Below are 12,853 nucleotides of genomic sequence, written 5' to 3' on the forward strand. Positions count from 1 at the left end.
AACCATTTCACATCAAACCACACAAAACCATCTTAGCACTTGAATTATGCAGAAATGATGGAATAAAAGCGCCAAAAAGGGTTCTTTGGCCGATAGCCATGGTGACACCTTTTGGCAAACCCTTTAAGGATGGTTCTTTAAAGTACCATTATTGTGAATTAGATGTGTAAGTGTGAAGAACGTGCTTAAGGTTTAAAGAAAAGAGCCTGACACAGAATATAACCTCCACATCAAAGGATAGTCCTAGAACCACATGTCCAAGGCAAAAACCATGTTTCATGTGACTAAATGTTACAACATATAAATCGACTTCAAAATGAATGTATGGGATACTGCAGCTCATGTGGTGGAAAAGGTATAGAGAGACGACCCTCAATCGGTATCTGAGATGGATGATAATGGCTCTTGTCCAGCTTGCAGCCACTTCCTTTTAACACGTTCAAGCAGCTCCCCCTGGCTGTCAAGCATTCATGTACAATCAGAGGAGTAAGACTGTACTACCAATTGGGAAAAGCCGGGATTTATCTGGTTCTGTATATTACATTCACAACAATGTATAAAAACATGCACAGCATTTTTGTTTGCTATGCAGTGACCAAAAGGAATGAAAAGCATACAAATCAATTTTTTTGCACTCATACAAACCTTGCCCAGTCTTACAGACCATATCCGAATCAATAGCCATCCACAGTTTAATAGAGTCATCACTCTTTATCACTCATTTCAACCTCACCAGGTGTAATATGAGCTACTGAGAGCAAACTATAAATAATGTTTTTGTCCAGCTGAATAATTTGGAAAAGAAAAAAAAACAATATATACCGTTAAAGGCATTTGGAACAGACAGAATGTTATAATGTACATAATACTGTTAAGGTATTACCTCCATGAAAAAATACAAATAGTGTTATACAAAAGAAACTGTACACTAGAGTGGACATAGTCTATAGTGGCTCTACTTTCTGACCTCCAAGATATAGTATTACTAAAAACACACGAATGGTGTTGCACTCACACAATTCATTGGAGTAGACTTTGGTGCATATTGTCACTGCCCAAAAGAAAATAATAAATAACAAAAAAAATCTTTAAAATGACAACTTTCCAGGTGAAGGCAAAAACTTTCTTTACTTTCAGTGTAAGTCAATGTAAGGAGGTTTAATTCCAAGCAATTTTGGAGCATTTTCTGTTGGTCTACCATCAAATTATTCTTAAATGTAAAGGGCAGTTGCTGTGCTCAAATGATGTAAAAACATTTTTTGGACAGCGACGATATGCTATGTTTAATATAAACATTCTTTTTCTATTTTACAGTAACGCATTGTGTACCACATTTAACCATCCATTAAATGTCCTTGTACTGTCTGTTAACCCTTCATACTTCATATTAGACACAGTGGCTTTATCCTCACCAGAAGCAAATCTGTGTGTTTGAGTCCACATTCAGCAGCTTCATCTTAATGAGTTCACCCATAGGCTTAATGTTAAGTGCAACAGTTGAAAGTTAATACAAAGATGCTTCTGCCATCAGTCCAGAGCGCTCCATTGAGGTCCTGGGCCCTCTGTTCTGAAGCACGTTGTGTTCCGGAGAGGTATGTGACTGCAGTTGTGAAGGTGTTCCTGTATTGGTAGGTGTTACACACAGATCCTTAGCCATCTGTATTTCCTATTATAAGGGGGATTCCGTTGATTTTTCTACATTTCTGCATAATTCAATCATTAGGATGTAAACAAAGTTAATCAGAGTGATCTGATATGAAATGCTCCATTCTAGAGAAACCTAACTTCAGAATGTCTGAAGAGTTTAATGCCTCTAAAAGCTCCCTCAAGGAAACCTGTCACATGAAATAGTTATGAGTACTCTGCCTCAAAAACCCCAAAACAATTGTTTTGAGATATGATTTTGACTTAAAACATATTTTTAAGTACATCATCAATATAAATGGAGAGTGTAAGTTTCTCTGCAGTACCACACCAATATAACTTTGTTTGTTGGTGTCAGTTTGCAAGTTAATAACACATTAATGAGAACAATTATTAACTGCATCCTTTTCTATTTGTGTTCCTAATGCATTTTCCTAGTTCAACACTTCTATTCATGTGTAGTTGTTGTGACTGATTGATAAAATTTGTTATTAACAGCTACTATCATGCCATAAATGCATTTATTACCAAAATATATTGAGGCATAGTATAATTTACAAGCCAAACACACCTCTGAGGCCCACAGTCAGTAATAGCAGTACTGGTGGCACCGGAGGATGACTTTGGCAGAATATGCTAGACAGTGTTCACGGAAGACATATGGATAAATGATTAAGAAATAAACCAATAAAAAACAATAGCAAAGTGGAAAACAAAACATAAGTCAGAGGCATGAGAGCAAGAATCTACAATCATGCATGGAACATGCAGCCACTGCTGCTCTCACTGAATGTGATGAAAACTGGAAACTGTGTTCACTAATTTCACAATCATCCTACATTCACATGATTTTCACATTCACGTTCAAGCTGAATCCTTGAAATACATTCTGACAAAGCTTATTTTGTCCACTCATACCAATAAAATAAAATGCACAGATTTTTTGGGCAAATAAAACAAATAAATGAATCACAGTTAACTATTTAAACTAAAGGGGATAATCACAATAATTTTTTTTTTGTTAGCCCTATCTCAGTGGTTGAATTGTGCAGAGATTTTGAAAAATCTGAAATTCCTCTTTAAACCAAGTGGCTACATTCCACAAGTAGGAAACCCATGCGCTTTAGTCCTCATCCGCCAGCTTCACCTTAATGAATTTACCCATAAGCTTGATGTTACAAGTGCAATAACTGAGGCATCTTTTCCATACATGTCCATAAGGGGTTTAAAAATGCGTCAATACACTGTCATGCATCTGTGAGAATGTAGCAATTAAAGTGCGCCAATTTTGGAATTTTAGATTATATAGAAGCGGTCAGGATAATACCCAGAAAGCCATTTCTTGGCCAAAGCAAAATTCTCAGGCTATTTTCAAACGTAAAAGAAGCTTGATGTGTTGTTTTCATTGTTAATATCCTACTATAGACATAGTTAGAGTGAGATTAGTGTATTTATGGTATTCGTGTAGAAAATATTTTTGCATCAAATTTTACCAAAACAATAAATTCAAATCAGATTATGGTTAAATTTGAGATTTCCTGATGCGAAATTATGACAATTGAATTAGATTGAAATTTACGCCCCTATTATTTATTTGTCCAAAGTGCTTCATGGATGTCCAGACTCCTTAAGATTGGTCTATACTGAAGATTCTCTTGCCGTTAAGTATCAGAACTTGCTTAGCGAGGGCAGCGCTCCTGCTTTGACCAGCACTGCGGACAACAGATCCGCTGGCCCAGAGGGGTGTGTGACCGCAGGTGTGGAGGAGTCCCTGTGCTGAGAGTTAGCTGGGGTGGGGACTTTGCTCCTCATCAGCGTGGACCTGACTGCCCCGCTGCCCACTCCTCCAGCACTGGATTTGCTGTTCTCAGCTGTGGGCATGCAAGTCCCTGGCAGTGGCGGCCCGGCGGTGGTCGGCACTGCATCTAGCGACGTCTGGCAGCAACAGCAGCACAGCAGGCGGAAGAAGGCGGCACGCATCTCTCGGCTAGACAGCGTGTAGATGAGTGGGTTGAGGGCTGAGTTGAGGACAGCCAGGACGATGAACCACTCCACTTGGTAGAGCACAGGGCAGCGCTCGGGCCCACAGCCCACGTCTAGCAGCAGCAGCAGGAAAAGCGGTGACCAGCATGCTACAAACACGCCCAGTACAATCACCACGGTACGCAGCAGGGCCAGAGAGCGCTCAGATGGGCGTGAGCCAACCCGCCGCCCACTGGATGTCACAAGCCGGTAGATGCGCACATAGAGCGCCACCACAGCAGCAAGCAGTGCGCTGAACACACTGATGCAGAAGGCCACATAGCTTTTGGCGTACAGTGGCAGCACAGTGGAGCAGGTGTGCAGCTGGCCCAAGCAGTTCCATCCTAGGCTGGGTAGGGCGCTAAGCAGCAGTGAGACAGCCCAGCAAGCTGCCAGCAGTGCTAACAACCGTCCACGTCCCCCTGCTGCTGCTTCACATGGCCGCAAACGGACCATAGTCATATGCCGCTCTACGCCAATTGCCAGCAGGCTGAAGGTGGAGGCGCTCAGTGCCAAAAACATGCTGCCTTCGCGAGCCAGCCACTGTGTCGGCGTCAGATAGAAGGTGCGCTCGCCCGAAGTGATGAGGTTGACAATGTAGGCCACACCCGCCAGCAAATCAGACAGCGCTAGGTTGGCAATGAGCAGGTACATGCGGCTGTGGAAGCGCTTGTTGCGCCGCAGCGCCAGCAAAACAGTCGCGTTCTCCAGAACAATCAGCACACAGATGAGCAGCTGCACGGCCATCTTGCAGGTGCTGCCACTCCGGGGACGTCCCCACTTGCCTGAGTGGTTGTAGTGGGTCACAATCACAGAGTTCATCCCCTCTTCCAGGTAGATGTCCATTCTGATGGCACTTCTTGGTTCAAACAGCAGAGGGCGTCGGTGAGCGGAGCTCTGGGAGCCAGCGAGATGCATCAAACATCATGACTTTTGGTGAGAATCTGTTCACATGCAAAACAAAGTTTCTGAAAAAGCACTCCTGTTGTGCATTAGCAACAAATTAACCATTTTTCTTAAACTTGAATTAAATTTCTCCCCATCAGAAAGACAAATCCAGTCAGGCCCAGATCATTAAATTAGACCATTTTGTTCAGCTTATGGTATTAATATGTTAACGCAGTTTCATAATGCAGATATTTTGGATGGACATCATGTTTTATGAGGTGCCTAATGAAAGACAGTATGCAAACCTGAAAGACTTTAGTAAGAAAACTAAAATAATGAAAACTGTTAGACCATGAGTGGAGCCACCTGCAGCTCAATGTGACAAAGACAAAGGAACCGGTGGTGGACCTGAGGAGGGACAAGGCACCGGTGACCCCTGTGTCCATCAGGAGGGTCAGTGTGGACACTGTGGAGGATTACAGATATCTGGGTGTGTATATTGACAATAAAATGGACTGGGCTAAGAACACGGACGCCCTCTACAGGAAGGGCCAAAGTCGTCTCTAATTTCTGAGGCTCCTGAGGTCCTTCAACATCTGCCGGACTATGCTCAGGATCTTCTATGAGTCTGTGGTGGCGAGTGCTATCCTTTATGCTGTTGCATGCTGGGGAAGCAGGCTGAGGGTGGCAGACGCCAACAGACTCAACAAACTGATCCGCAAGGCCGGTGATGTTGTGGGTGTGGAGCTGGACTCGCTGACGGCAGTGTCGGAGAGGAGGACGCTCTCTAAGCTGCAGGCCATTATGAACAATGGCTCCCACCCACTCTACAATACAGTGATGAGACACAGGAGCTCATTCAGTGCAAGACTCATTCTACTGAAATGACCACAGAGCACGATAGGAAGTCATTCTTACCTGTGGCCATCAAACTCTATAACTCCTGCCTCTATATCACAGTCACAGCCACTTTACTGTATTCATACGAACTTAAATCTCATGTAGATATATTGCAAATTTCTCTTTGTTTTAAATTATTAAAGTGTTTATTCTTTTACGTAAATTATTGCAACTGTAACAACTGCAATTTCCCTCTGGGATCAATAAAGGATTCTGATTCTGATTCATGTGCCAACACAGATCAGTTTCTCAACAAGACCAGCCTTGGCTAAAGATATAAGACTGAATGTAAGAGTGAGGACAATAAGATACAGAGTGACTGACTAGAACAGACCTGCTCAAAGTGGTGTGTGGGCCAAAGCTGGCCCATGAGGACGTCTGAATGAGCTCACCAGAAAGTCACCTTAATCCCCCAGCAACATCACTATTAAATTCTGATTTATTACATTTGTATATTTGTATACAATTTATAACCTATGTACCTTATTTATTTGCATTTAATTTGGTCCCTTGGCTCCCTTTCAGATAGGCAGTATAGGCAAACCTTATTTAAAAGAACATTACACTATTTATAAAATCACATATAGTCTATTATTCGACTATAACATGTGTCATTATTCAGATTTACTATGTATGCAGTCTCTGACTGACGTTAGCACATGAACCACGAAGTGGCTTTTTATCCGGAAGTTTCTTATTCAAAATTTCCATTCCACCTTAAATGATGCTGCAGTGACATTCCGGCGTTTGCGCATCATCAAAGGTAAATGCTTTAACTGCTGTATCATTTAAGGTGGAACGAAAAATTGTTTAGCTAAATTTGGACTCGTCCTTCATTAAGCAAAAACATCAGTTAGTAAACTGAAATGTTTTACATAGCAAGTACTTTTAAACAGTTAGCTAAGCTAGAAGTTTCCTAACCTGTGGAGAACGATATATCAAGCCATTCGGCGGTTAAACGCATCTTCTTTTAGTAGCTAGCATAACGGCTCGAACAGTCTAGAGTAAGTTAGTTAACCTAACGGTTTAGCAAACGTGAACCTCTCTAACTTCGTTTTCTGAGAGTTTTGGTCATTATAACTCACAAATGAATGTTTTGGCTGTGTGGTAAAACCTTTTAACGCATTTCCCTGACTGTTTTCGTGCTTTGGGAACTGTAAGTTAGCATCTGATATGTTTACGTTAATCTCCTCAGCCTGTCGGCGTGTAAACTGCTGTGAGTCCCACTGCTCTCCCTACAGATGAGCCTAGACACAGCTGACTTCCAATAAAAGACGAAGCTAAAGTCGTCTTCTCATTTCTTGTTGGAATTTTCACGTTCCACCTTAAATGAGGCGCGAGAACGTAACTGCAAAACTCGAAGAAGCTGGCGAATAGGACGCCGCTTTCAGCCGCGTCAATGAAAGGAACCCAAATGAACACTTTCTGATGGGGAAGGACTTCTGTGGTTAAGGGTTTAGGTTATTTCACAGAGCTGTGAAGACTTCTGAACCTTAAGTTGTTCAGTCGTTAGCTAATGTTAGTAGTAGCATCGATAACATACCTCGCATTCAGGTTCACAAGTAGCAGAATCTGCTACTGTCCAGCGGCTGACCGAAACGCTTGGAGGAAACGTGCAAAAGTTCAGGTAGTAGGCGCCATGCCGTCAAACTCAGAAAGGCATCGGTTTGGGTAACGTTAGCTCCCGTAACAGTTCAGTCAGACTCCGTAACATCACTCATCCTCTCAATCTCTGCTCCCAGACTTCAGCGTTAACTTTAACTCCAGATCACCACAAAAGGCTCATTTGTGAGTGTGAAAAATCGATGTTGTAAAAGCGCCACTTTCTCGTATGAACACTGAGCTGGTTTGTCTCCTCTTTAGTACTTCTGAAGGACCATCACTCCGTCCTCACTGGCGCTGCACTGCAGCAGCGTCTTTGCAGCGGAGCCGTTGTTTTTCCCCCCACCCGTTTTCCGACAAGCCACGCCCCCACGCACCGTGATTGGCTAGGACCTCCAACTGCGAGTATTCATTTTGAGCGTTTAGTGTTTTCTAAGCTTATTTCGATTTCGATTCGATGTTTTCAGTTTTCATTTTCCATCTCTTTTTTATTTTTATTTTGTGGTATGCTATCAGAGAGGGTTCATGGATAGGGGGCTAAGGCCCCACGATTTTTTTTTGGCCCCAAAATGTCTGTTCGTCATGAACCTTTAGAGTAGCAACAGGCAAAGATGTGACTTAAACACTATATCCACCCTCTTACAACAGGAAAAGATCAAGCCAAGGTACTGAAGTCAAGCAATCCCAGCTCATCTCTTTTAGATAAGCTGCCAGGTGCTAAATCAATGATTCAAATACACAGATTATGGATAAGTTCTGTCTCAGGAGATTTGGCTCTATAGGCATGACTAATAAGCTAGTGAAAGGCAATTCAATTAAATATTAATTTTAAATAAAAGCTTAAACAACTCTCTTTCACCTGCTCGTTCAGTCCTGTCACTCTCCTTCAGCTTCTTTCCTTCCCTCTGCTATTGTGTTTAGTTATTAAGCTCAGATTTAAAATAACTCAGGGAAACAATAAGAGATCAATCAAATAATTTATTTAAATTGGTGAATATTTTCTCATCTGACTGGCTTTTGACGAGGCAACCCAAAAGTAATGTAAACCCAAAAGTAACTACCTAACAAGACACCAAGTCAAAGCCCAACAGACAGTTATACTGACCATAACTTGCCATACATTCATACTGAAGGTGTGTATCTTCACTTTGTAACTACATACTCAAATTCAAAACATAATTTTACATAATGTATGAAAATAAAACATATTAAATGTGCCATAATCTTCATACATGGAACATTTTATGTTTAGTTTTCCCCCCAATATATTGAATTCAGCAAATGAATAGATATTGTGTATTAAATTGTACAGATGTGGGTTCTGCGTAGAGACGTTTTAACTAATTTTCACCTAGAAAATAAACAAAGCATGTCATTTAATTAGGGGTGCTGAAATTTTTGCAAACCACTGTAGGCTGTAATATACATTATAATATAGTATTCAGTCACCTATCCAAATCATTAAATTCAGGTGTTCCAATCACTTCCATGGCCACAGGTGTATAAAACCAAGCACCTAGGCCTGCAGACTGCTTCTACAAACATTAGTGAAAGAATGGATCGCTCTCAGGAGCTCAGTGAATTCCAGCATGGTATGTGATAGGAGGCCACCTGTGCAAGTCGTGAAATTTAAATATTCCAGTCAACTGTCAGTGGTATTATAACAAAGTGGAAGTGACTGGGAACAACAGCAACTCAGCCACGAAGTGGTCGGCCACGTAAAATGACAGAGCAGTGTCAGCGGATGCTGAGGTGCATAGTGCGCAGAGGTCGCCAACTTTCTGCAGAGTCAATCGCTATAGACCTCCAAACTTCATGTGGCCTTCAGATTAGCTCAAGAACAGCGCAGAGAGCTTCATTGAATGGGTTTCCGTGGCCGTGCAGCTGCATCCAAGTCTTACATCACCAAGTGCAATGCAGTGTCGAATGCAGTGGTGTAAAGCGCCACCTCTGGACTCTAGAGCAGTGGAGACGTGTTCTCTGAAGTGACAGATCATGCTTCTCTGTCTGGCAATCTGATGGACAAGTCTGGGTTTGGTGGTTGCCAGGAGAACGGTACTTGTCTGACTGCATTGTGCCAAGTGTAAAGTTTGGTGGAGGGGGGATTATGGTATGGGGTCGTTTTTCAGTAGTTGGGCTTGGCCCCTTAGTTCCAGTGAAAGGAACTCAAGAGATTGTGGGAACAGTTTGGGGGCGGCCCTTTCCTGTTCCAACATGACTGTGCACCAGTACACAAAGCGATGTCCATAAAGACATGGATGAGCGAGTTTGGCGTGAAAGAACTTGACTGGCCTGCACAGTCCTGGCCTCAACCCAATAGAACACCTTTTGGATGACTTAGAACAGAGACTGCAAGCCAGGCCTTCTCGTCCAACATCAATGTCTGACCTCACAAATGTGCTTCTGGAAGAATGGTCAAGAATTCCCTTAAACTTTATGGAAAGCATTACCAGAAGAGTTGAAGCTGTTATAGCTGCAAAGGGTGGGCCACATCATATTAAACCCTAAGGGTTAAGAATGGGATGTCACTCAAGTTCATATGTGTGTGAAGGCAGACGAGCGAATACTTTTGGAAATATAGTGTATGTCCTGAGCATAAGTTATAATATCTCTTGAAAAGCATCCTATTTAAACACTGAAACACACAGATGGTTGCTCAGTAGTGAGTATGAAGTAGTAGCCAATTGTGTTGCAGGCGGGTGGGGGGGTAGGCTTGTCTGAAAATGGGTGGAGAAAAAAGCTCCTCATGAGAGTTGCTGTCAGCTCTCCTGCAAGCGTGCGTGTGTCGGTGTGTATGTGGGACGGGAACTCGTGAACTTGTTTTGCTTTTGTGTTTTTAGTTACACAGCGACCCACGTGAGACGAGGGAATTGTAATTTTAAGTCAGACCTGAATGACCTAAACCCACGATGAGTCACTGTAATGATGACTTTAGTGTCTGACTGATGACTGAAACAGGTGTTTTACCATGTAGGCTGACAGTGGACGGTAATGTGGCTCTGAACACACAAAGAAGCATCAGTGAAGGTGTCAATTTATTTGGCAGAGTTTGGGTGAACCAGCCTGTAGGACAGTTACTATCCATACACTGAGAAATGCCTACGACTTATGTACACACTTAAAAAGATGGTCCTTTAAGGGTTCTTTAATAAAAACAGCAGTTCTATCTAGAACCATTTCTATATTCTGTATAGAACCATGCTTAATTGGTTCTTTGCATGGTGACATGGTTCTTCAGATTGATGGAGGATGTGTTTCTAAGTGGTTCTATATAAAACTTTTTTTGAAAATGGTTCTATGTAGTACCAAAAAGGATTCTTCTACTGTTAAGAAGTAAAGCTTTTAACAACAGGAGAACCTTTTTTGTTGCTATATGGATCCATTTTTTAAAAATGATCTATACAGAACCTTATACAGAACACTCGCCATCAATCTAAAGAACTGTTTTTCCATAAAAAGAAACAATTTAAGCATGAAATGGTTCTAAATAGAGCCTTTGCCTTTCTTAAATAATCTTTAAAGAACCATCGTTTTTAAGTGTGTAGAAATCAAAATAATAATAATAATAATAATCAAAATAATAATAATAATAATAATCAGAATAGAAACAATAGAAACAAAAGTTTTTTTGTTTTTTTTTGGATAATTTAAAGCATGAAAGATGAGAGATGTGAGTGGCAGAACAGCGGTCCAGGAGCTGGTCTAGAAGAATAGAATTAAACACAAAATAAAGAATTTAGGAATTGAACATAAACAAATAAAATTTGCCTGCCTAAATATAATAAAAGTAGTTTAATAGCACTTTACTAACAAAGCTAAAAATCAGTTTAAGTATATTGGACTAAATGAATGTGATACTACCCGCCTATGCCTGTGTCACAATTTAAAAATGTATGTTTCATTATGTTTTTACCCCTGAATTGGGTGGTTCTCCACTTTCTTTTGCCTTCCCAGAACACTTTCATTGCTGACAAGCCAGGGCCCCATGAATTACAGCTCTTCATTCTTTGATCAACATTGTTTTCATGTTTCTAATGAGAAATGGTTCCTTTCCTCTGGCCTTCCTGTTTGGGCGATAGGTCGTCTCTCCCAGAGCTGTTCGCTGAAATAGACAGCATTTCTGAGCACTTTTGCGCTTAAGAACAAACACACACACACATACACACACACACACACACACACATTTATCTATTATCTCTCTCAGTATCTATATGTAGGAATAAAATTCCACCATTCCACTGATTTTTTTCAAACTGCAGTTTCACAGTAAAAAACAATGAAGTAATCAGACTTTAGACATTTACAACAATAATGCTATGATCTATTTAAACTCAAGGCATTAACTGAGATGGTAATAAGCTAAATATAGTTTGGCATCTGCTATAGGCCACACTGCTATGAGGAGCTTAGGGGGTGTGTGTCACGCTTCCCTTGGACTCCCTTCAGAACTCCATATCCCAGAGGTCTACAGGAGATCATGTGAATAATGAACCTGACTCGCGCTCCTATCAGCGTTCTCACTCACCTGAGTTTTAATCTGTTACACCTGTGTCGTAAGTCATATGACTAGGAGTCTTTAGTACATAAGCCCAGGCTTAGGATAGTGCAGACGCAAAGTAATGTATCTCTGATCATACTGAGCGTTTTGTTATGACTGTGTTTTTGTGTATTTGGACCACTGTTTGGATTCTCTGTTTCCCGTCTTATTGTCTTGCCCTTTGGATACCGTTGCCTGATTTTCTGACCTGTATTTTGACCCTTGGAGTGTTTATCATTTTTGATTTGGCTCACTCCCTGATTTGAGATAAAAGCACTCAATTTACGATCTGCTTACGTCTGATTACTGCTGCAGTGTTACAGTGTGGCCATGCAAAGTGGCTCTTAGGAAACGCTGCACTCCACAAGAAGGATGCCCTTTGTTGTTGTTGACGTTGCTGTTATTAGTGTAGCTGTGTTGCTTAGAGTAAACTGTGTCCAAGGAGGGTGAGCTTTGTAGGGTAACTAGCGGATAGAAGCATCTACCCTCCTCGTATGTTGTGTCCTTCTGCGTTACATCCCTACAATATTTTATTTTTGGATGTACGCTGGACTGTCATTTCTTGCTGCCTGTTGAAGTGCATGTTCAAAATAAAAGAGCATTTGCATATATATTTGCTTTGTTTTCAATGTCTTCTCTTACACCACAGTGGTGTCAGAAGTGGGATAGTGTCACCAAGCAGCCAAGACGTTGGCTGGGGAATAGGGCAAAGGAGACAGTGTAGCGAGGCCCAGCAGCAGAGCCCAGTGAGAGGGAGACAGTGCACACCCATGTACTATGCTTTGACATGGAAGGCACATGGGAAATGTACTTTGTACAGCTGCAAGTGGTCTCCCAGTATTACGCCCTATGTATGTATTATGTCTAGCACTAGGGGAAGAACACTACAGGTGCTTGTGGATCTGCATTCATGATCTGAGTTAAAACAACATTATGATCCAGGGGCATTAAGCGTGACACTGGCTCATCAGTGTCGCTGCTACATGCAGGCTTGCTTACCCACACTGAGAGTGGCACATGTGACAACTAGGAAGCGACAACTGTCCAACTCAAGTCCATCACTGGAGGCTGAGTCAATGTGAGACGTGGCTCTTGGTTGTGGTGGGGGGCCTGAGCCAAGTGCACAAGTTCTGGCTCACATCTATACAGGACGAGTGCATTCTCGTTATGGACTTCCTCGTGGCGGCCGGGGCTGTGCTCAACCCTGGGAAGGAAACATTGGGTTTGGAGACAGGACAAGTGAAGCTTGTTGTGGTGGCT

The 12,853-nt window shown here is 41.9% G+C and overlaps 1 protein-coding gene across 1 annotated transcript; it reads right to left on the reverse strand.

Annotated features, from left to right (window-relative positions):
• Window positions 1-504: 504 nt before the first annotated feature.
• Window positions 505-7,347, reverse strand: s1pr3a (sphingosine-1-phosphate receptor 3a). Its single transcript, XM_017717572.2, has 2 exons — window positions 6,998-7,347; window positions 505-4,610 (listed from the first exon to the last, which is right to left on the reverse strand). The coding sequence occupies exon 2, from the start codon at window positions 4,582-4,584 to the stop codon at window positions 3,313-3,315; it is 1,272 nt and encodes a 423-aa protein (XP_017573061.1). The 5' UTR covers window positions 4,585-4,610; window positions 6,998-7,347; the 3' UTR covers window positions 505-3,312.
• Between the last annotated feature and the right edge of the window lie 5,506 nt (window positions 7,348-12,853).

Source organism: Pygocentrus nattereri, chromosome 15 (genome assembly GCF_015220715.1).
Source record: "Pygocentrus nattereri isolate fPygNat1 chromosome 15, fPygNat1.pri, whole genome shotgun sequence".
Classification (NCBI taxonomy): domain Eukaryota; kingdom Metazoa; phylum Chordata; class Actinopteri; order Characiformes; family Serrasalmidae; genus Pygocentrus; species Pygocentrus nattereri.